At 42.3% G+C, this 25,342-nt stretch overlaps 1 protein-coding gene and 1 long non-coding RNA gene across 2 annotated transcripts; both read left to right on the plus strand.

Annotated features, from left to right (window-relative positions):
- The first annotated feature begins 11,052 nt into the window (after positions 1–11,052).
- Positions 11,053–23,404, plus strand: LOC123441415 (COP9 signalosome complex subunit 5-like). The gene is made up of 4 exons (XM_045117860.1): positions 11,053–11,262; positions 22,670–22,951; positions 23,028–23,175; positions 23,283–23,404. The coding sequence occupies exons 1-4, from the start codon at positions 11,053–11,055 to the stop codon at positions 23,387–23,389; spliced, it is 747 nt and encodes a 248-aa protein (XP_044973795.1). The 3' UTR covers positions 23,390–23,404.
- Positions 23,405–24,284: 880 nt separating this feature from the next.
- LOC123439373 lies at positions 24,285–25,210 on the plus strand. Its single transcript, XR_006630075.1, has 3 exons — positions 24,285–24,336; positions 24,433–24,523; positions 25,105–25,210. It is a non-coding gene; the product is annotated as an uncharacterized LOC123439373 (long non-coding RNA).
- The last annotated feature ends 132 nt before the right edge of the window (positions 25,211–25,342 follow it).

Here is a 25,342-nt window from a genome sequence, read left to right on the forward strand (position 1 = left end):
AAATATGGTACCACAAGTAATATAACAGCCCATAAAACAATAAATATCAACATGAAAGCATGATGCAAAATGGACGTATCAACTCCCCCAAGCTTAGACCTCGCTTGTCCTCAAGCGAAAACCAAGTTCCATAAACATGTCCACATGTTGAGGGACGAAGGTGTCGATAAAACATAATACGGACATGAGGGCATCATGATCACACATAGAACAACAATACATCATAAAGATTCTTATGGGAAAGTAACAATTCCTTCACAAAGCAAAGTATGAAGCAAAAACCTTAGCGAGAAGTAACCAACAATAAACCATAGTCATTGAAGCAATTGCAATTTATCACAACATCAGAAAGAGTCAAATAAGAGCTTGTAAGGCAAATCCACATACTCAATCATCTCTTTTGTTTTCCACAATTGTTACAACTCACGTGGTACTCATGGTGTCAGAGTTTCAGTTGAACACAAAGGAAGATAGGGGCTTATAGTTTTGCCTCGCAACTATTTACCTCAAGGGTAAAGTCAACAGTAATAAAGCATAAGTACTCAACTCCAAGTTGATATATGAATATGGATCTTTCCCAAGCATGTGACGGTAGCCAAGACAAAGGCAAAAATAGGGAATTGGTGAAGATCACCATGACTCTTACAACGGCAAAAAGTAAAGGTACAAGATAGGCCCTTCGCAGAGGGAAGCAGAGGTTGTCATGCGCTTTTGAGGTTTGAATGCGTATCCTCTTAGTGCGGAGGAACGTCACTTTATATTGCCTCCTATGATAAAGAATTTTATTATGCAGTCTGTCGCTTTTATGTCTTCCTCATCACAGGTTCGTACAAATCTTATGTTCCACACACTAATAGATCATACATATTAGAGAGCAATTTTTATTGCTTGCACCGATGACAACTTACTTGAAGGATCTTATTCAATCCATAGGTAGGTATGGTGGACTCTCATGGCAAAACTGGGTTGGAGGTTTATGGATGCACAAGTAGTATCTCTACTTGGTGCGGGAGTTTTGGCTAATATTAGGTGGAAGCAATCGTCACATGCTAAGGGATCTCTAATCATATAACATTGTTTGGAACCAAGCAAACACAATTCATTATGTTGTCTTCCTTGTCCAACATCTACTCCTAAGCATGTAATAGTTTGGTGAGTGCTCACAATTGTAAAAAGTGTCTAAGATGATATATTTATATGTGAACCTCTCTTTCCTTATTACTTCTTATTAATTGCAACAATGACTGAGGTCTATGTTGATTTATTCTCAACAAGTTTCAATCATCATACGAGTCATAAGTGAAGTTATCACTTTCGATAAGATCGTCTCATGATCTTTCATGCTATCGTTCTTTTCATACTTTTGATCATGGCACAAAGCAAAGCCCTTGACTAAGACACTCTTTATTATATAGCTCGCGAGCTCGAATACATCGGGGGAGAGGCAAAAGCAAAAGACTCAAACTAAATACTAAAGACTTATTCCTCTAAGAAAAGAAATAAAAATTGAAAAGGAAATAACTAAAACAAAGGTAAAAGCAAAAGATATAAAGGTGATACGATACCAGGGCAACTCCCCCAAGCTTGGCAGAAGCCAAGGGGATTGCCCATACCAATGCTTAGTTGTCTTCCTTCGGTGCTGATGGTGGTGTTGTTGGAGCAGTCTTGAGCTTGTCTAATTTCCACTTGAGCAAGAAGTTCTGCTCCCTTAGATCGTCATTTTCTTCCTCAAGTTTCAACATTCTATGTCAAAGTTCCTGCTTACTCTCCTGCAAGAAATGAGAAGGGATAAACAAGGTCTTAGGCTTCTTCCTATGATCAGGGAGGCTTAACTTCTTGAACTCCACATGGGTGTTTGCAGGTTAAGGTAGAGGAGCCTCCTCTTCATCGGAACTCGTTTGCTCCTTCCCTTTGGGCTTATAGTCCTCTTCCTCATTAGTGGTCCAGCCATATGGTTCCAAGTCCCCATAGACCTTGGGGTTAGCAAGGTAGTCAGCCACATAGCTCTCTCCCTCTGAATCTTGAGAAGACATCTTGACCTAGATCTGCAGCAGAACAAGCTCGAAACGAAAACAGAGGAAAACTGCGCGATACGGAGATCAAAACCTTCGGGCGAGTATATATTGATTTTTTCTGGGCTAGAAGGAGTCCTCCGCAAGAAAACGGAGTCCGGGAGGCACACGAGGTGCCCACAAGCTTGCCCTCTGCCACCAGGGGGGTAGGGGCGGTTGCAGGGCTTGTGGCCGCCTCGTTCGCTCTCTGGACTGCTTTTTATTTTTCTAATTTTCCAAAAATTCCAAAACATAAGAAATTTCCTATTGGAAAAGCATCGGAGTCCAATTTCTTACCGAAACAGATAGCTCTTCGTTTTCAGGGTCTGAAACACGCTAATAAACATCCCTTATGTACTCCTCTGGAGTTATTACATTGATGATATTGGTCTCAACATTTATGGGAGTACCAGAGATGTAATGCTTGATTCTTTGCCCATTTACCACTCTAGGAAAATTTCCTTCCGTGTTATTGATTTTGGTGGCACCGAAACGATATACTTCCTCGATAACATAGGGACCTCCCATTTAGAGAGAAGCTTGCCTGCAAAGAATCTCAAACGAGAATTGTATAGCAAGACATAATCACCTACATTGAACTCTTGTTTCTGTATTCGTTTGTCATGCCATCTCTTAACCTTTTCCTTGAACAACCTGGCATTCTCATATGCCTGGGCTCTCCATTCATCTAACGAGCTGATATCAAACAACCGCTTCTCACCGGCAAGTTTGAACTCAAAGTTGAGCTCTTTGATTGCCCAATAAGCTTTGTGTTCCAGCTCAAGAGGTAAATGACAGGCCTTACCGTAAACCATTTTATATGGTGACATGCCCATGGGATTCTTATAAGCAGTCCTATAAGCCCATAGTGCATCGTCAAGTTTGCTAGACCAATTCTTTCGAGATCTATTGACGGTCTTTTGTAGGATCAACTTGATCTCCCTATTACTCAACTCCACTTGACCACTAGACTAAGGATGATAAGGAGATGCAACTCTATGGTTGACATCATACTTAGCTAGCATCTTGCGGAAAACACCATGAATGAAGTGTGAACCGCCATCAGTCATCAAGTATCTAGGGACTCCAAATCTTGGGAATATGACTTCTTTAAGCATCTTAATAGAGGTGTGGTGATCATCATTTTTAGTGGGGATAGCTTCTACCCACTTAGTAACGTAATCCATAGCAACTAAGATGTAAGTGTACCCATTGGAACTTGGGAAGGGTCCCATATAATCAAAGCCCCAGACATCAAATAGTTCAATGACAAGTGAATAGTTCATAGGCATTTCCTGAAGCTTACTGATATTCCCTATTCTTTGGCATTCATCACAAGACAAGACAAACTTACGGGCATCCTTGAAGAGAGTGGGCCAATAGAAACCTGATTGCAGTACCTTATGGGCAGTTCTATCTCCAGCATGGTGTCCTCTGTAGCCTTCGGAATGACACTTCTACAAGATCTCTCCCTATTCATGTTCAGGCACACAACGTCTAATAACACCATCTACTCCTTCCTTATAAAGGTGAGGATCATCCCAAAAGTAGTGTCTCAAATCAAAGAAGAATTTCTTCTTTTGCTGATAGGTGAAACTGGGTGGTATGTATTTGGCTACGATATAATTTGCGTAATCGGCATACCACGGTGCACTATGTGAAGTGCGGATGACATTTAGTTGCTCATCAGGAAAGCTGTCATCAATAGGTAGTGGGTCATCAAGGACATTCTCTAGCCTAGATAAGTTATCTGCTACAGGGTTATCAGCACCCTTTCGGTCAACGACGTGCAAATCAAATTCCTGTAGCAGGAGAACCTATCTGATCAGTCTAGGCTTAGCGTCCTTCTTCTCCATAAGGTACTTAATAGCAGCATGATCAGAGTGAATAGTGACTTTGGAGTCAACTATATAAGATCTAAACTTTTCACATGCAAACACGACTCCTAAAAATTCCTTCTCCGTAGTGGCATAGTTTCTTTGAGCACTGTCTAGAGTTTTACTAGCGTAGTGAATAACATTCAACTTCTTGTCAACTCTTTGTCCTAGAACAGCACTAACATCATAATCACTAGCATCGCACATGATTTCAAAGGGCAAGTTCCAGTCAGGTGGTCAAACAAGAGGTGCGGTTATCAAAGCCTTCTTAAGTATTTCGAAAGCTTCCTCACAATCCTCATCAAAAACAAAAGGAACATCCTTCTGCAAGAGGTTGGTAAGAGGCCTAGAAATCTTAGATAAGTCTTTAATGAACCTTCTATAGAAACCAGCATGACCTAAGAAACTTCGTATACCTCTGATATCTGTGGGGCAAGGCATTTTCTCAATTGCATCAACCTTAGCCTTATCAACTTCAATGCCTCTTTTAGAGATTTTGTGTCCTAAGACGATACCTTCATTAACCATAAAGTGGCACTTCTCCCAATTCAAGACGAAGTTGGTTTCTTCGCATCTCTGTAAGACTCGATCAAGGTTGCTGAGGCAATCATCAAAGGAAGACCCGTAAACGGAGAAGTCATCCATGAAAACCTCGACAATCTTTTCACAAAAGTCAGAGAATATAGCCATCATACATCTTTAGAAGGTGGCAGGTGCATTGCATAAGCCAAAAGGCATACGTCTATAGGCAAAGGTACCGAAAGGGCAGGTGAAAGTGGTTTTCTCTTGATCAGATTGTGCAACGTGTATCTGCGAGAAACCTGAATAACCGTCTAGAAAGCAAAAGTGTGTGTGCTTTGATAGCCTTTCTAGCATTTGGTAGATAAATGGCAAAGGATAATGATCTTTCCTGGTTGCCTTGTTCAGTTTCCGGAAGTCTATCACCATCCTATAGCCGGTAATAATCCTTTGTGGGATTAGTTCATCCTTATCATTAGGAACGACGGTGATACCTCCCTTCTTAGGTACGCAATGTACTGGACTTACCCAATCACTATGAGCAACAGGATAAATGATTCCTTCTTCCCGAAGCTTTAATATTTCTTTTCTAACGACCTCTTTCATCTTAGGATTCAATCTCCTTTGATGAGCAGCAACTGGTTTGAAGTCAGGATCAGTTTTAATCTTGTGCTGACATAGAGTAGGACTAATACCCTTAAGATCATCAAGAGTATATCCAATAGCACCATGGTGCTTCCTCAGAGTTCTTAGTAACTTCTTCTCTTCGTGCTTTGAGAGGTGAGCACTAATAATGACAGGATATATCTCCTTCTCATCAAGATAGGCATACTTAAGAGTATCAGGCAACTATTTAAGCTCGAACACAGGATCACCCTTTGGTGGGGGAGGATCCCCAAGCAGTTCAACATGCAGATTATTCTTGAGAATAGGATATTGTTCTAAGACAATTTTATCTATCTCATCTCTCTCCTCCATATGCATATCATTTTCATGCTCAAGCAGATATTGCTCTAAAGGATCCGTAGGAGGTACGGCAATAGAGGCAAGAGCAATGATTTCATCTCTACCAGACGACTCTCTTTCATGGGGTTGTCTTCGAAACTTGGAGAAGTTAAATTCATGAGACACACCCTCGAAACTAACAGTGACGGTCTGCTTAATGCAATCAATGTGAGCATTGACAGTGTTGAGAAAGGGTCTACCGAATATGATGGGACAAAAGCTATCTTCTGCAGTACCAAGCATGAGGAAATCAGTAGGATACTTCGTCTTGCCACACAGGACTTCTACGTCTCTCACAATTCCCAGAGGGCAGATAGTGTCTATATTAGCTAGTGTAATAGTAACATCAATGGGTTCTAACTCAGCAGGTGCAATCTCATCTTTCATTTCATCATATAGAGAACGGGGTATTGCACTAACACTAGCTCCCATATCACATAAACCATGGTAACAGTGATCTCCTATCTTGACAGAAACAACGGGCATGCCAACTACAGGTCCATGTTTGTCCTTCGCGTGAGGTTTAGCAATTCTAGCGGAGTCCTCACATAATTTGATAACATGCCCGTCTATCTCTTCGGCTAAGAGATCTTTGATAATAGCAACACTAGGTTCAACTCTAATCTCCTCAGGGGGTGCAAGTGGTCTAATGTACCCCCTACGTATCACAGTTGGAGCTTTAGAATAATCCTTTATCCTAGCAGGGTATGGTGGTTTCTCAGTGTAAGCACAAGAAACAACAGGATCACTAAAAGCAATGATTTTCTCCTCAACTAGATTGGTTTGGGCTATGTTGCTTTCTACAGGAGGATGATATTTAAACCACTTCTCTTTGGGAAGATCAACATGAGCAGCAAAAGATTCACATAGAGAAGCTACTATCTCAGAGTCAAGTCCATACTTAGCGCTAAAATCTCTAGAAGTGTTTGTCTCAACAAAAGATTTAACGCAATCAAACTGGAAATTTATACCTGACTCCTTACCTTCCTCCAGCTCCCAATCTTCAGAGTTGCGTTTGATTCTCTCCAATAAATTCCACTTGTGATCAATATCCTTCTTCATAAAAGAACCGGTACAAGAAGTGTCAAGCATGGTACGATCTTCATAAGAAAGCCGAGCATAAAAGTTTTGAGTGATGATTTCTCTCGAGAGCTCATGATTGGAGCATGAATATAGCATTGATGTAAGCCTCCACCAAGCTTGAGCTATGCTTTCCCTGTCACGAGGCCAAAAGTTATAAATAAAGTTCCGATCACGATGTACTAAATGCATAGGATAGAACTTTTTATGAAATTCCAATTTCAACCGATTGTAGCCTCATGACCCAGTATCATCACATAGCCTATACCATGTCAATGCCTTATTCTTCAAAGATAAAGGAAAGACTTTCTTCCTTACCTCATCCTCGGGCAAACCTGCAAGCTTAAATAAAACACAAACTTCATCTACATAGATTAGATGTAAGTCTGGATGTGAAGATCCATCTCCTGTAACAGGATTAGCCAGCAATTTCTCAAGCATACCCGAAGGAATTTCATAAAAGATATTTTCAGTAGGTACCTCAGGTTGAGGAACAACTCCTCGTGCTTCCTTCGTGGTGAAGATACCCTGTCACGCCCAAGATCCGCCCATATCCTCAATTTGGCACGAGGGCCTCGTCAGGGATAGAAGCGCATCTCGTCGTGTCGCAAGAATGGATATCGTCACAAGTACATGTACTGAACAGAAGAGATATATATAGAGTTGGCTTACACTCGCCACATGCTACATCAGAGTCGCATCAGTACATTACATAATCATCAAGAGTAAGAGCAGGGTCCGACTACGGACAAAAACAAACGAGAAAAGAAGAACGACGTCCATCCTTGCTATCCCAGGCTGCCGGCCTGGAACCCATCCTAGATCGATGAAGAAGAAGAAGAAGAGGCAACTCCAAATGAACAATCAACGCGCTCACGTCAAGTAACCTTTACCTGCACCTGTAACTGGTGTTGTAGTAATCTGTGAGCCACAGGGGACTCGGCAATCTCATTTCCAAAGGTATCAAGACTAGCAAAGCTTAATGGGTGAGGTAAGGTTAAGTGGTGAGGTTGCAGCAGCGGCTAAGCATATATTTGGTGGCTAAACTTACGAGCACAAGAAATAAGAGGGGGAAGATCTACGCATAATGGATGTGAACTACTGATGATCAAATGAATGATCCTGAACACCTATCTACGTCAGACATAACCCCACCGTGTCCTCGATCGGAGTAAGAACTCACGAAAGAGACAGTCACGGTTACGCACACAGTTGGCATATCTTATTTAAGTTAACTTCAAGTTATCTAGAACCAGTGTTAAACAAAGTTTCCACGTTGCCACATAACCGCGGGCACGGCTTTCCGAAAGATTTAACCCTGCAGGGGTGCTCCAACTAGTCCATCACAAATTACCACAAGCCGCATAGAAATCCTCATCACGAAGCTCGCGATCTCGTCGGATTCCCTAGTGGAAAACCTCAACTCTGAGATTACCCAAAGCATCACCAGAATCCCGATGCACAAGATATCTCGTCAAAGGTAAAACTAATCCAGCAAGGCCGCCCGACGTGTCGACGAACCCGATAGGAGCCGCGTATCTCGTTCTCGGGACACGACGGATGGAACTAGCTACGAGTGCCAAACCTCGAGTTTACTCGCGGTGGCCCCGCAGGCAGACCGTTTGGGACCAACACCATCAGCACTGGCCCCTCCTGTTTATGTAAAATTACTCCTCGGGTAGCGCTAACTCCCTATGCATTTCAGTATTATCAAATTATTATGTTGGGCAAATGTAAAACCAATGTTGGGCCTTGCCAGACCAGCTTTAATCTAAAACGAATTATCAAGGGGGTCCCCATAACAACCCCGATTGTGTTAGGAGCGCTCAATTATGGAACATAACACCGGTAGCCGAAACTAAGGGGGCAAAGGTGGAACAAAACACCAGGCTAGAAAGGCCGAGCCTTCCACCTTTTACCAAGTATATAGGTGCATTAAATTAAAAAAAATTTAATATGGTGATATAACAAGGAACCCATGTTTTCACATGGAAGCAACTGCACCTGCAACTAGCAACGCTATCAACAGGGTTAAGCAAGCAGTAACATAGCCAATCAGTGGTTTGCTAGGTCGAACAGGTTGAAGGTTTCATGGCATTGTTGAGAGGCTGGTATTTAACATGTGGTAGGCAACGAGACATAATCGATAAAAACGATAAAACTAGCATGGCAATGATAGTAATGGTATCTGGGGAAATGATCATCTTGCCTGAGATCCCGCTTGGAAGAAGAATGTCTCCATGAAGTAGACGAACCGACGTAGTCGAACGGGTCCTCACATCCGACACGCTTGTGGAAATCTATCGAGACGGGGAAAACCGGAAACACGAATCAACACACGGAATTCACCACACGGTGCAACAACACAAATGATGCATGAGCAGTTGAATACATGCAAGTCACGGCATGACAAATCACACAATCAATCACTACACATTAAGTGAAGTTCAATATGCAACGAGTTGCATATTGACGAAACTCCACATATGAATTATTTAGTTCACTCCCAGTTATTTACACGGCAATATTACTGTTGTCAAACATGTAAGAGGTGAAGCGGAAATTAAACTATCTATCTAGACATTTTAAATGAGGTCGGAAATGACATATAGCATCTCCGAAACGACCTCACATGTTAATTTACAATTCTGTCCAGATCTGAACTAATGCATTTAATTAGTTGTTAAACAGCAAAACAAATAGGTTCACGTGATTCTACGCGTCAAGGCAAGCAATCTACACGTAGAGAACATCTCCAACGGAGCTACGGATCAAAAGATACAAGCACCGCAAGATATGATGGCATGAATGCAAAATGTGTGCAACGACGGTCACGAGCACTTCAAGACATACAAACAGCAAGAGAAAATGAATCTACACGAGATTCTACGCAAGTTTCAAGTAGGACACGATCAAAACGGAGCTACGGTTCAAAAGATACGAGCAAATCAAGAACTCACTACAATCTGCCAAAATCAGCCACATAGCACTTTCTACGCCCCACAACTACGGCTACACAACTCCGATAAACTCAAGCAAGGGATGGCACGAAAGAGGACAAGACGCTCTACTACAAACAACTAACAACAACTAGCATGGCAGCAAGGAACACTAGGGAAAGAAGTCGCAAAATGGCTTCCCACACACCATTTCAGACTTAGTGAAAATAACACCTCATGAAAGTGCAGTTTTCAGCCTGAAGGCATATTGACAGCAGAAAAACCTATAGCTACAGGACTCCAAATGGCATGAAAATTTACAGCATGCTAGAGAAACACAAGGGGTACTACTAACTCCATTGGACCAACCTCAAAAAAGCTACAGATCACAAGATGCAAGCAAGACAAAACAGCAACAAAATATAACAGATTCCAGACTTAGAAATATTTCAGCACCTCCAAATCAGCACTATTTCTAGCAACTTGAGAGAAAGCAAACAACACCTAAATATGCATTTCTATTGCAACCAAAAATACCAGGGGCTAAACAAAACATCCAAGATCAACTCTCTAGTTGACAACTCCGTCAAACGACGCACGGAATAAATCCTACGATATAAACAAGAGGGCAACATGGCAAAATATCTCGCGAACTAACTTACTCGAAAACTAAAACTAATTGCACAGAAAAATCCCATGGATTTTTTTCTACCCCGGACACATATAAAATATGTGGGGTTGCAACACAAAATAGAGCCACACATTAATGCGAGAAAATAACCTATATACGGGAAAATAAACTAGAGGCAAACCCTACACGCAAAAATACGAGTGACCGCTCTAAAATACATGCAAAACTGATTCCTAAAACGTGGAAATTTAATCGACGTTATGCGGGCAGTCCGGACACGCACGAGAAATTATACGGGTCGTAAACATAATAGGACAGCATGTGTTTCTAGGCATACAGCACGCTAAACGACCTCAAATAATTATGCAAGTTTGAAATCGTATTCTACGCGAAATTCTACCCCAAAACCATATAAAATACGCCTCGTTCCGACTTACGGATAAAAAGTTACGGGCATTTATATTTACGTTCATTTACTGGAATTATCTAAAACGTAATAAAAAACTAAAATACTACATGGGCCGACAGGGGCGCAATATAACAGAAGAAAATTGCAAGGCGGGGGGGATGGCCAGCCTCACCTTGGGCAATCGGGCCAGGAAAGGAGGCGGTTGGGCCTGGTCGGTGGAGCTAGCAAAGCCTTGGCGCTGTCGAGCGGGGCGACTGGGCCGGCTGCTGGGCGCACTGGGCCGCAGCGGTTGGTGGCGCTGGAGCCACGCGCGGCTCGAGCATCGTGCCCCTCGTCGTGCCCGAGGGCACGGGCCTGGCGGCGGCCGGTGCTTGCAGCGAACGTGGAGGAGATCCCGCGGGAGGCTGGAGAGGAGGCTGCAGCGGGTCCAACGGCGGCGTGGCGGCCAGATCTGTCGGTGGGCAGCTCACTGCAGGGGAGCCAAAACGCGGCGGCCGGAGGCTTGGCGGCGGAGGTGGCCGGCGCTAGGGCGATGCTATCCATGGCGGCCGGCCCCTGTCGGCGGAGAGACAAGGTGCAGGCGACTGGTGGGCCTCCGTGGGACTTCCGGCGAGCGGCGGCCGGAGGCGGGGCCGATGGGGAGCTTGGGGCGGCGCAGTTCCCGGCGAGGCGCTACAGGAGGAGGTGCGGGCAGCAGGGAGCTGGCGGCGGCTCGGCCGAACGGCGGCAGCGTGCTGATGGGCCTGCCCGGGCCCGATCTGGGCTCGGCGGGCCCGCGGCGGCTGGGGCTGGTTGGAGGAGAGAGAGAGGTGGGATAGGGTTAGGGTTAGGCACGATTTTCGAGGCAAAGGGGGGTTGGCTGCCTAAATTTTAGGAGGGGGTCTATTTATAGACAAATGGGGGGGCTAGGTTAGCCGGAATTTCGTTCCGGATTCAACCGCGGGGTCGGATTCGAACGATTCCGCACGCGGGAACGGGTATGCGGCCGTGTAGAGGGGATATCCGGAGACAAGAGGGAGAACGGGCGGCGCGGCAATGCAATTTAAAACACCGGAACACGTCCGACGGTAGACCGGATACGGTGCCGCTACGGACGACCGTTCGGTACTAGACGAACTCCGTTCGCGACGAAATTCGACAGGCGGCCTAGCTAGAACTAATTACGACCGCATGCCAAATCTCAACCCGATCAGAGGAAGTTTTACACACACTTTAAAAACAGGGTTACGACGGTGCCGCGGGCGCGTGCGTGTGCGGTCGGGCTCAGAACGGACAACGACGATAACCGGCAACTAACGACGCATGCAAGTTCGAAAACTGGCGGCAACGAAGATGCCGATGCAATGTAGATGACGTGCATGATGCGATGATGATGCAACAAATTAAAATAACCACACGACGAAAACGGAATAAAGGGGGAACCTTCTGGAACGTCGGCATCGGGCTGTCACATACCCCGAACAAACTCCTCAAAGGAACAGTTTCCATAGTGACAAGTGACAATAAATTTCAGCACACAGTATATAAATGTTTCCTTATCAATTTCCATTTACCAAAGGCGCTTTACTCCCCGGCAACGGCGCCAGAAAAGAGTCTTGATGACCCACAAGTATAGAGGATCAATCGTAGTCCTTTCAATAAGAAAGAGTGTCAAACCCAACGAGGAGCAGAAGGCTCTGATAAACGGATTTCAGCAAGGTAATAACTGCAAGCACTAAAAGTAGCGGTAACAAGTGATTGTGTAGCGAGGTGAAATATGGTGAAGTGTTATGTAGTCGACATTCACATAACACCACTAGAGGAAAAGACAACATACAGCATATCAAAATACCGAACGAATATCAAATTCACATGACTATTATTAACATGACTTATCCCATGTCCTCAGGAGCAAAAGTAACTACTCACAAAACATAATCATAATCATGATCGGAGGTGTAATGAATAGCATCAAGGATCTGAACATAAACTCTTCCACCAATTAATCCAACAAGCATCAACTACAAAGAGTAATCAACACTACTAGCAACCTTACAAGTACCAATCGGAGTCATGAGACGGAGATTGATTACAAGAGATGAACTAGGGATTGGAGAGGAGATGGTGCTGATGAAGATGTTGATGAAGATGCCTCCCCTCCGACGAGAGGAGTGTTGGTGATGACGATCGCGATGATTTCCCCCTCCGGGAGCGAAGTTTCCCCGGCAGGAGCGTCCTGTCGGAGCTCTAGATTGGATCTGCTCAAGTTCCGCCTCGTGGCGGCGACGAAACCATGAAAAAGCTCCCTATTGATTTATTTTTCTGGACCAAGACCCTTCATATAGCAAAAGAGGGGGCTAGTGGGCCGTGAGGGAGCCCACAAGCCCCCACTCCGCCACCAGGGGGTGGCGGTGTCAGCGCTTGTGGCGCCCTGGCAGCCCCCCTCCGGTAGTTCTTTTGCCCAGTATTTTTTATATAATCCCAAAAAAATCCAGGAAACTTTTCAGGGCATTTGGAGATGTGCAGAATAGTGGACTAAGATTTGCTCCTTTTCCAGTCCAGAATTCCAGCTGCCTGAATTCTCCCTCTTCAAATAAACCTTGCAAAATAAGAGAGAAAAGGCATAAATATGGTACCACAAGTAATATAACAGCCCATAAAGCAATAAATATCAACATGAAAGCATGATGCAAAATGGACGTATCAGCGCACCACACCTAGGTGCGCCACTACTATGTAGCATAGCTGTAGCGCACCTAGGTGTGGTGTGCCATTGCTATGTCTGGTGGGGGGATGGACAAAAAAATAGCAATGGCGCACCACGCCTAGGTGCGCCACTACTATGTAGCATAGCACTGGCGCACCTAGGTGTGGTGTGCCATTGCTATGTCTGGTGGGGGTTGGGGATAGAGCAAAAAATAGCAATGGCGCACTCTCATGTAGTTCGCCATTAGTAAAAACATAACAATGGCACACCTGATTCTGGTGCGCCACTGCTATATAGCAGTGGCGCACCACCATCATGGTGCGCCACTAATAGTGATATTGGGGATAAGCCTTTTTCTAGTAGTGCAATATCACACCAGTTGTGATTGTTAGAGATGTTGAAGTCTTTTGTGGAGAAGTAAAATACCCTACTAATTTTCTAGTACCTGGCTCACTACAAGATGATTTTTGTCCCATAATATTTGGTAGACCCTTCTTGAACACTATCAATGCTCAAATAGATTGTAAAAAGGAAAGTGTTAGTGTTATATTTGGTGTTATATCTGATGAATTTAATTTCTCCAAGTTCAGTAAGCAACCCCATGATAAAAGAATTCCTAGTAAAGATACAAAAATGTCTCCTCTTCTATTGCGATTCCTCCTACTGATCCATTAGAAATATATTTGCTAGACCATGAAAATAATATGCATATGCGTGAAAGAAATGAAATAGTTAAAATGTTCTTTGAACAACAACCTATCCATAAACACAACTTGCATGTTGAAACTCTAGGAGGTCCTCCTCCACCCAAGGGTGATCATGTGTTTGAGTTAAAGCAATTACCTAACACATTCAAAATATGCTTATCTTGATGAAAATAAGATTATCTTGTTATTATCAGTGCTAACCTTACTGAGCATGAAGAAATAAGACTGTTAAAAACTTTAAGGAAGCACTAAAATGCTATTGGTTATACTCTTGATGATCTGAAGTGTTGGAAATATGCCCTAGAGGCAATAATAAAATGGTTATTATTATATTTCCTTGTTCATGATAATTGTTTATTATCCATGCTTGAATTGTATTGATTGAAAACTCAAATACATGTGTGGATACATAGACAACACACTGTCCCTAGTGAGCCTCTAGTTGACTAGCTCGTTGATCAAAGATGGTCAAGGTTTCCTCGCCATAGAAAAATGTTGTCACTTGATAACGGGATCACATCATTAGGAGAATTATGTGATGGACAAGACCCAAACTATGAACGTAGCATCTGATCGTGTCAGTTTATTGCTAATATTTTCTGCATGTAAATGTATCTGTTCCTATGACCATGATATCATGCAATTCTCGGTCACCGTAGGAATACCTTGTGTGTATCAAATGTCACAACATAACTGGGTGACTATAAAGGTGCTTTACAGGTATCTCAGAAGGTGTGTGTTCGGTTGGCATGGATCAAGACTGGGATTTGTCACTCCGTGTGACGGAGAGCTATCTCGGGGCCCACTCGGTAATGCAACATCACAATAAGCCTTGAAAGAAATGTGACTAAGGAGTTAGTCACGAGATCTTGTATTACGGAACGAGTAAAGAGACTTGCCGGTAAAGAGATTGAAGTAGGTATAAAGATACTGATGATCGAATCTTGGGTAAGTAACATACCGAAGGACAAAGGGAACAACATACGAGATTAACTAAATCCTTGACATAGAGGTTCAACCGATAAAGATCTTCGTAGAATATGTAGGAGCCAATACGGGCATCCTGGTCCTGCTATTGGTTATTGACCGAAGAGTGTCTCAGGGCAAACCTACATAGTTCTCAAACATGCAGGGTCTGCACACTTAAGGTTCGGTGACATTTCGGTATTCTTGAGTTATGTATGTTGGTGACCGAAAGTTGTTCGGAGTCGCGGATGATATCCCGGACGTCACGAGGAGCTCTGGAATGGCCGGAGGTACAGATTCCTCATGACTGGGGCAGGTGGGCATCAAGGATTTAAGCATACCCAATCTTGAGATATGTATTCTCGTTCACAAGGCCAACAATTATAAATAAAATTCTGATCACGATGATCTAGATGCATAGGATAAAACTTGTGATGAAATCTAGCTTCAAGGAATTCGGTCCCATGGTCCAATATCATCCAATTGATTGTACCACATCAATGTTTTCCCCTCCAAATATGAAGGGAAAATTCCTTCTGAACTTTTTCTCCACGCAAACCCGCAAGTTTAAATAATCCACAAACCTCATCGACAGATATCTAGTGGTAATGAGGATGAGTTGTACCATCATAAGGGTTAGCTACCAGTTTCTCTAGAATACCCAAAGTAATTTCATAATAAATAACTTTAGTAGGTTCAATAGGTTGAGGAGAAACCTTTTCAACTTCCGTTCGAGGCAAATATGCCCCGAACAAGCCACTCAAAGGATGATCGTCCATAGTAACAAGCAACAGTAAATTTCACCATGTACCGAAAATGTTTCCTTACCAATTGCCACTTACCAAAGGCGCTTCACTCCTCGGTAACAGTGCAACAAAAGAGTGTTGACGACCCAGAAGTATAGGGGATAAATCTTAGTCCTTTAGATAAGTAAGAGTGTCGAACCCAACGAGGAGCAGCAGGAAATGACAACGAGCTTTCAACAAGGTATGTGAATTACTGTCTAGTCATGTTCATCGTGTTAAGTTGATTCACGTTCATTACTTTGTTAATTTGGTATGTGGCTGGACCGGTGCTAAGTTTCTGTTGTTACTTGAACAAGAAACTCACTTATGATTACCCCCTCTCGTAAGCATCCGCAACTACGAAAGAAGAATTGAGATAAATCTAACCGTAGCATGGACCGCGTGGATCCAAATCAACCCCTTATGAAGCAACACATAAAGTTGGGTTTAAGCTTGTGTAACTATTGCAATCCATCATCTACTTGCTACTCCAAAATGCCTTACCTGAGGCCCATAACATGGAAAAGTGTCGTGTAGTCGACGTTCACACGACATCACTAAGAGAAGCAACAACATACACATCATCAAAAATATCAAAGGAATACCAACTTCACGTGATTACTTATAACAAGACTTCTCCCATGTCCTCAGGAACAATATTAACTACTCACACCTCATAAAAATGTTCATGATCATAAGTAATAATTGTGATCAGGGATCTGAACATAATATCTTGCATCGAGTAATCCAACAAGCATCAACTACGAGATGTAATCAACACTACTAGTAACCCAGAGGTACCAATATGAGGTTTTGAGACAAAGATTGAATACAAGATATGAACTAGGATTGGAGATGAGATGGTGCTGGTGAAGATGTTTATGAATATTGGTCCTCCCACAAAGGAGGAAGCATTGCTGATGATGATGGCTTCGGTCCCCCCTCCCGGAGAGGAATTCCCCTAGCAAAATCTCTATTGGAGAGAAAAAGTGCCTATTCCCAGTTTTCTGCCTCGAGACGGCGGTGCTTCATTCTGAAAGTACGCTTATGGTTTTTTGTAGGTGAAAACACACCAAATAGGAGAAGAGGGCGGATCGGGAGACCTGTTGGGCCCCCACAAGGCAACATGGCACGACTAGGGCGTGGACATGCCTTGTTGGCTCGTGGCGAGCAGGTGTCCGCCCTCTGGTATATTTTTGTCCCAATAATTCATATATATTCCAAAAAACTTATCCATGAAATTTTAGTTAATTTGGAGTCTAGTGATTTTCACCCTTTTCTTGGGTTTTAGGTCCAGAATTCCAATTTTCGGTAGTTTCCCTCTTCGTGGTGTACCTTGCACATTCCGAGAAAAAACATAAGAACTGGATCATAATGAGGAATAATGGACCAGGATAACATAAATATCAATAAGAAGTCATGATGTATAATTAACGTATCATGAAGTCCTGAATCTATTGTTAAGATGGAATTTCAAATTATTTGACTTTTTAGGCACCATGATATGTAACTTATGGTTTGTTGCTTCGAATAGTACTGCCACGTTGTTATGGTCTTCAAATTAGGGCAGTTGACTTTTTTTGATCTAGAATTGACGTCGAGCCTTGCCTTGTGTTGGCAACAGACAAGGAAGTCGCCAATTGATTGATCTTCAGATGGCCCTGCATTGTAGACGTTCCATACAGTGCATGTGGTATGACTCCCGTCTCCTCCAACTTATGCTTTGGAAGCATGTCTTCGTCACTGTCCTTACCAATTCTTTCCCCCATCCAACACTACAATGTGTTCATGTTATTACATGGTTGTTTCTTTCTACACTATTGGGCTGCCATGTTCTTCACCCTGATTCCTCGCCCCCTTTCCCCATCTTCTGTTTTTGGTGCACGCGATCTGGTCCATGCCCATGGTCAAGCTGCCACATACTTCACCCAGATTTGGTGTAGTTTTTGCACAACTCTATGTTTTGTGTGCATTGCTTACCTTAGCTTAAGTTGATGGTATAATTTGGTGAGCAGATAAGTCACTCGAAGTTTTTTTAAATTTCAAATTAATATATATACGACTTTTCTCTGGCTATATTGTATTTTATTCCAACTTTCTAAGTACCGTGTGCTTTTGTTCTTGGATTCATTCTAACTATTTAAGTTGACATTGTTCCTTCTATCAATTATAAATTATGCACATTGGTCATGCCGTAATTTTTTCAACAAAATAATTATGTGAACCATGGCCCTGAGTTGTTGTCATGTGGTATCTATATGGGCTTTGAGTAAATGCCACTTTACAAGGTTGTTGGCCTATGTATTAACACTTAATTGCTTGTGTATATGTGTCATGGTTTCCCTTTTTATCAATGGTTATGTAGATTTGAACAACTTGAGCTGATTCCACTTTCTTTACAAAAGAAATTGAAACAATTTCAGGCATTAGCCAACTGGTGCACATGGACGTGATGACTTTGCAGTGGACCAACCAACTTGTTGTTGTGTCTTCTAGACCGTTTGGTGTTTCAGGTATTTTGAAGCTCTCAGTTTGTGCATGTGGATACAGACTTGTGTGTCCTCGACCATCTATTTGAAGTTTCTCATACCAGTAAATAGTGCTCATCTTTTTGTGACTATGTTCTCTTGGTGATTGTTCAGATGGTCAAAACTGTGCGTTGTGATGATTGATGTGTTTTTGAACTTGTGTACAATTTATATGCATGTTTGTGGACATATTTTCATTGTTGTATTGTCTTTTTATCTTGGAATTGCTTGTGGATGTGAAGATAATAATTGAAGTTATTTAGAGCTTGTATATATAGATAATAATTGAATCTGTTTAGAGTTTGTGTGTGTGTGTGTTGGTTGTACATCATTTTGCCAAAAAAAATTGTCGACAAAGGCAATATATGTTGGTGTAGGTACGGTATATGCTGATAGACTATGTTGGCATATATATGGTGTACGTGGCTTAAAGTGTCGGCATAGGTAGGGTATATGTGGACAGGCTATCTGTCGGCATAGGTAGGGTGTATGAGCATCAGTCAATTCACCAAGTGTCACAATTTAATTTTTATCAAGCATAGAAATAGTTTCATCATAAATTTCAGAAGTAGCATCATCAAGTACTTGTGCACTACAAGAAATATGTCAACTCGTGACCTTCTCTCAGTGACCCCAGCTGAATTGGTCGCAAATACACGGCCATTTCGCTAGGAAGGGCTCAAACCCTGAAATTTCCTTACACCAAATGGTCATAAAGCAGACAACAATGGTCAACGACCTTATTTCTACCTGATTAAGACCAATATAAATGGTCGTGAGGTTGTGAACGTGCATGCATTGGTACTTAAGGCCGCCTCCTTTTTAAATGCATTGTGAAGGAAGTACCATTTTTATTTATCCAAATGGTATGAATTTTTTATGGTGCTTTCATATGCCCAAATTTCATCCTTCTCCAAATTGCAGCTCAGTCCAATCATCTATGTGAGCCCAACATCAATTTCTATTTTTTGTCCAGATTGGCACATTGCAAAGCAAGTGCTATCTAGACCCCTCCTATTTCCCTTAGACTTTTTGGGCTCTCTTACATATTAAAATCATTTCCACATGCCAATATTCAGCTTCATTTGCCTAGTAAAGCTTCGTCAGAAAATTTCCAAAGTTTCTATCTAAAAATAAGCTTTGTGAAGGAAGTACTGGCTAGGATTATCCAAATTATCTGAGATTTTTCCAAATGTTTCATATGCTCAAATAATCACTCTCCGCAAAATTTTAGATTTATCAAGCAATCATTTGAGCTCATCGTCCAAACTTTTATTCTGGTCATATTTTTAGTTTGTGAAGCAACTATCTTTTATATTGCTTAATTATTTATGAAACTTTACGAGGGAATGTTGATACCTATATAATTATCAAATTTTTAGCTCATTTCATTTAGTCAATTTCTCTCAATAACTTTCCCAAGTTTTTGTCCAGAGAATAGCATTGTGAAGGAAGTACCACTTTGGCACGTCCAAATGGTATCAAATTTTTAGAGTACCTACCTACGCCTAAATTACCATCCTCCGCAAAATTTCAACTCAATCCATTCATTCATTTGAGCCCAGCTTCAACATTCATATTCCTGTCCAGTGTGGTACTTTGCAAAGAAAGTTCCACTTAGGCTCCTCCGTTTGAGCTGAAAATTTACCAAGAGAGTCTCCTTATTTCATGATCATCCTCAGCCAAAAATCATGCTCATTGGCCATGTTCATTTCCCCCACCGCTAATCAAACACTTGGCTGCTAATTCACGTTTTTCCATAGTTTCGTCTCCTTGTAAGATTCTTATGTTGTATTATTATTCCTAACCCCTATCGGGAGAGTGTCCGACACATCAGCCATGCCTAGGCCACCCAGAACACGTGGCAACGCCAAGGTCATGTTGTGACCACGCGGTTGGCATGCCAGTTTGTGCGCTCTGGAGTTGGGGCCCTCGGACACCATCCAAACCTCAACTTCTTGCCACCACACCATGTATCTCTGATTAAATGGATACTTATGTACCTACAAATGATTTTTGGTAAAAAAATAAGCAAACAATAATGCAACTGCAGTTCTAATTTGACCCGCTTCCAACTGAATTAGCAGAAATTTGTGTTTTCCACAAGATGTGGCTCAAAGCTTTTGAGACCCAACCATTTGGTCAATAGTACATTAAATATGGCCTACTATTTTAGAAAATAATTTGGTCCAATTTTTCAACAAATATATGGTAGGTCCTACACAAAGAAACTCATTTTGGGCACTTCAAAATGCGAAGGCTTTTCAATTTTTCAATTTTTTTATAATATTTCATGCCCATTTCAAAATGCGGTCAAAACGGCGGGCATGCCCGTTCCTAGCTAGTGGTTGAATCTTGGAAATATTTTGGTGTTTCTATGACTAAATAGATACTTTTTTACGTAGAAATGATTTTTGCAAAAAATAAAAATTGATCTTTGAGACAGATGTAGTTCAAATTTGACTCGCTTCGAGCTGAATCCATGGAAATTTGTCTTTTTCACGAGAGGTGGCTCAAAGCTTTTGACACCCAACCATTTGGTCAATTGTACATTAAATATGGAATAGTATTCTGTAAAAATGATTTGGTCCAATTTTGCAACAAATATATGATAGGCTCTTCACAAAATAACTCATTTTAGGAACTCGAAAAATGGAAAATGAATTTTCCGGCCAAAAAAGGAAAACTTCCTTAGGCAACATTGCTTGTAATTCCAATATGCACCCTTGTGCACGCCGGAATTTCGCGATCCTGCAAGGAGCCGAGTAGCCCGGAACCGGTGGGGGTGAGCTTTTGGGGATCTGGCCGGTTCTCTGTTCGTGAATTCGCCGATCTGCCCGGATGCATCTTGGCAGGACAGGTTCATTGTACCAGGATATTCGTTTACCTAGTATTCTATACGAGTACAAGTGTTTAGGCTCTTACGAGTTGTATGAAAGTTGGGTTCAGATTCCATGGCTTGTTCCTTGCGGTCACCGGAAAGTCTGTTGCTTTATCAGACATCATTTTCTCGTTGTTGTGGAACGCACGCCTTCAACCCCCCTGCTTGTTCCTATTTTATACATGTAGTAAAGCCTGATTATTGATTCTCTTGTGCTCCCGTAGGTAACGAAGATAAATCGATTCCACAAACAGATCAATGGGAACGACAAGGTTTGTGCTTCTACGCCGCCCTATTTCAAAACGAATGGAGGGAGTACTTCTATTGTAGCACCACTGACAAATTTCTGAAAACAAATGTGATAGGTGACCTTGACCTTTAGTCTATGTGCAAATTTGGAATCACTTTTCACGTGGAACACAAAACAGGTGATATTTTCATTCTAGTAGGATGTGCAATGCTAAACTATTCTCTAAATGCGTAGATGCTCAGTAATCGGTCGATCGCACCACCCCCCCCCCCTCCCTCCCCCCCCCCCCCCGAGCGCCATTGCTATCCAAAAAAAATATTACTAATGGCGCACCTATCTGGGGTGCGCCATTGCTATCCAAAAAAAATATTACTAATGGCGTACCTCTCTGGGATGCGCCATTGCTATATAAAAAAAGATTACTAATGGCGCACTGCATGGAGATGCGCCATTGCTATCAAAAAAAATCTAATGGCGCACCGCTCGGGGGTGTGCCATTGCTAACCCGCACTGCTCTCTGCCTCTGCCCTTGCCTCTCCTCTCCCAAATCCAACCGAGATCCCGCCTCGCTCGTCCACGCCCCGGAGAGATCCCGCTCGTCCACGCCCCAGAGAGATCCCGCTCGTCCACGCCCCGGAGAGATCCCGCTCGTCCAAGCCTCAGATTTCTCTCGCTCTTTCCTCCCCTCCCTCCCCCGCGTCTCCGGTTGACCGGCGAGGGTCCCGCTTGGCGATGTGTGGTGGTGGTTGGCGGGGCGGGGAGTGTAGGGCCTTGACCGTCGTCCGTGCAAGCCAGGACGGATAGGCGGCGGCAGCGACCACGACTGCAAAGCCGAGGAATTCCCCACCAAAGGTTAGAGCTTTTCTGAGTCTTGCTGGATTGCGCCCTTGCCCGATTGGTGTTCGGCGGATTGCGCCTTTGCGCCGGAGGAAGGGGAGGGGGATATGGCCAGCAAGGCGGAGACGGCGACCTGGGAGGAGATGCTGCGACGGATGCTGTCGCCCGGGGCCACCATCCCGGAGGGCGCGGCGGGGAACCCTACTAGTATTTAGTGTGGGATTTAACAGGATGTATAGAATTGTTCTGTACCACCTATTTTATAGAATTGTTCTGTACCACCTATTTTATTGAACAAGATAGAAGATTTCGCCCCCTATTTTTGATATCTTAGATATAGTACATATCCTTGATTGTCTATTTGTGCTTGTTTAATCTGTTTTGGCAAAGAATAATTTAGAGTCTATTGCAACTGAGATATGTGAACTTGGGAAGTAATGTGCACGGGCAGGTTTGTGTTAGGTGTTTACTGTTAATTACTTATCAAACTAACTTGCATATGTTCTCCATATGGATAGGCTGGAAGGTTGGAAAATGTGGTTGGCTGGTACCACTCACATCCTGGTTTTGGATGCTGGCTGTCAGGCATTGATGTTTCAACTCAGATGCTTAATCAGCAGTTTCAAGAACCATTCTTGGCTGTTGTGATAGACCCTACAAGGACTGTTTTTGCTGGTAGAGTGGACATTGGAGCTTTTAGGACATATCCAAAAGATTACAAGCCACCGGATGAGCCTGTGTCTGAGTATCAGACCATACCACTCAACAAGATAGAAGATTTTGGTGTTCACTGCAAACAGGTAATGCGATCAATTGTTTAATTTATATTTTTGCAAGCTTGTGTTTTAGTTCTGTTCTAACTCTATTTTCATGCAGTACTATTCTTTGGATATAACCTATTTCAAGTCATCCCTGGACTCTCACCTCCTTGATCTACTCTGGAACAAGTACTGGGTCAACACATTGTCTTCGTCACCACTTCTGGGTAACAGGGATTATGTCGCTGGACAAATCTTTGATTTAGGTAAGCATTACCCTTGTAGAAATATTTCTGGGAACTTGTTTTCTGGTTATGTCTAGTTTGGCCTTGCAATAAATAGAGAGAGTGATAACTACTTTTGTGCTACACAGCTGACAAACTAGAGCAAGCTGAAGGGCAACTGGCACACAGTCGATTTGGCATGCTTATGCCATCACAGCGAAAGAAAGAGGTCAGTTTCTGTGTTCATGCCCTTTAAACTTGGTTATCCTCAGTGTACACCACTGTCCTCTTTGCTCGTCTGAAGGTTCACAAAGCCGGTACTATTTTGGGTGCTGCATAATCGTTTCAGCTTCTGCATCTTTCATGTGCATATCAATATCTGCTTGTCTGTTTAGTACACCCTCTGCTCCTAAAACTGCTAAAACGTCTTTCATTTAGGAACAAATGTATTATCATGTTGTTTGTTTTGTTATTTTTTTGTCACTTCCCATAGTAAATGGCTGGTCCTGTATGTCTGATTGTCAAACTATTGATATAATGATGGAGTTCCATTAGGTCAATTATCACTCCCTGTTATATGATGTTTTGCATATTTCAATATGGGCTACATACGGGCTGAAATGAGTGAACAAACACACTTAAACGTGTCTACATACATTTATTTTAGAAAAAAGTTGGAACATCTTGTAATAGTGAACGGAGGGAGTAACTGAGCTTATGCCTGTCACATTGCCATGTTATCTTCATATGGATATGTTACAAATCTCTGCTATTTGTTTATTAAAAGAAGAAAGTATAACAGATATGATGCTAATTTTATGGTGATGTATAAAAAAATATTAGTAGTGCGAAGATTGTGAAAATGGTTGAACCCCTAGGAGAGGCTGATGGTGTTGTTTGATACTTCGATGCTATGTTGTCCTATGTAGTTATGAAATGTTTTATGTCAATTACTTCATTGAGCTTGAGTGCATGAAATGAGGGATTGTACCAGACCTATATAGATCTAGTTTGCTTTGTTATTGCAGTTTTGTAATATGTTCCTCCTACACCGTGCATATTTACACTTACATACAAAAATGGTTCTTTATTTCTCAAGTACTATCAGTTCCTACCCATCTTGTGCTTTCGGACGTGGATCGGTTTGATACTATCCTTGACATGGAAAAAGATGAGTTGGCTCCTGAGATAGAAGAGGAAGAAGTAAGACGGTACTGACTCTGAGAATCAAGCTAATTTTGTTATGTTCTCACTGCTCACAATCTTTCCCATATATTGTGGATTCACTTGCCAATACAGGAAGGCAAGATAGAGTATGTTGAAGGTGATGATATCGAGATGGGTGACATGGATGATATGGAAGATTTTGAAGGCTTTGGTGATGAAGATGGTAAACATTTCCCTTGTTTCTACTGATTTTAATTTTGCATGTTATAGAGTGCTTTGATTTGCGAAGATACTTCTCATTTTTCTGTGTTCACTAGATAATGTAAAGAAACTTTACATTTTCTAAATTATGGGCCTTGAAATTCCATTCTGACTTGTTTAATTAAGTATGCGGTGTAGAAATATTTATTTGGACAAAATGGTTATTTCGCATAGTAGTGCCAACTACAAATCTGACCTCGATACAAAATACAAAATGATTGCAGTAGTGGCCTAGGGGGGATCATACACCATGTCGCCTATAAACATTGATAAAATTGAACACATCTTACTGTCTTGTCAGTTGTCACGTACGATTTGATGTCCAACACATAAAGTAGTAGTGGCCTGGGGGCTCAGTAATTATGTTTTTCTCTTTATGAAAGCTCTTTGGATGATTTCTTTATTGTAGAGGTTCTCCCAAAATATGCATTTGTTTCACAATATTGGTTTTTCTTTCAAAGTGATTTCATCGTGCCGTACGCTAATTTGAACTAGCACAAATTCCTGCCGGAGCATAATTTGTTCCTCACCTTTCCGCAATAGGTGGAAGAAGACGAGGACAGGGGTAGCAGGCAAAGGACACGAATGTGATTCTCCAGGCACGGCTTCAGTAACATGCTTGGTGTCGATGATGTTGTACTTTAGATAATTTTGCCTGTCTTTCTCGTGATGACCACGGCTCTCTTCTATGTTATGGTAGTTTAGATGATCGATATCAACTTGTAATGTGAAGACAAAATCGCTACTCGCGGTCTCGAGACTTGTAATGTTCTAACTTTGT

This window comes from Hordeum vulgare, chromosome 3H, assembly GCF_904849725.1.
Source record: "Hordeum vulgare subsp. vulgare chromosome 3H, MorexV3_pseudomolecules_assembly, whole genome shotgun sequence".
Taxonomy (NCBI): Eukaryota; Viridiplantae; Streptophyta; class Magnoliopsida; order Poales; family Poaceae; genus Hordeum; species Hordeum vulgare.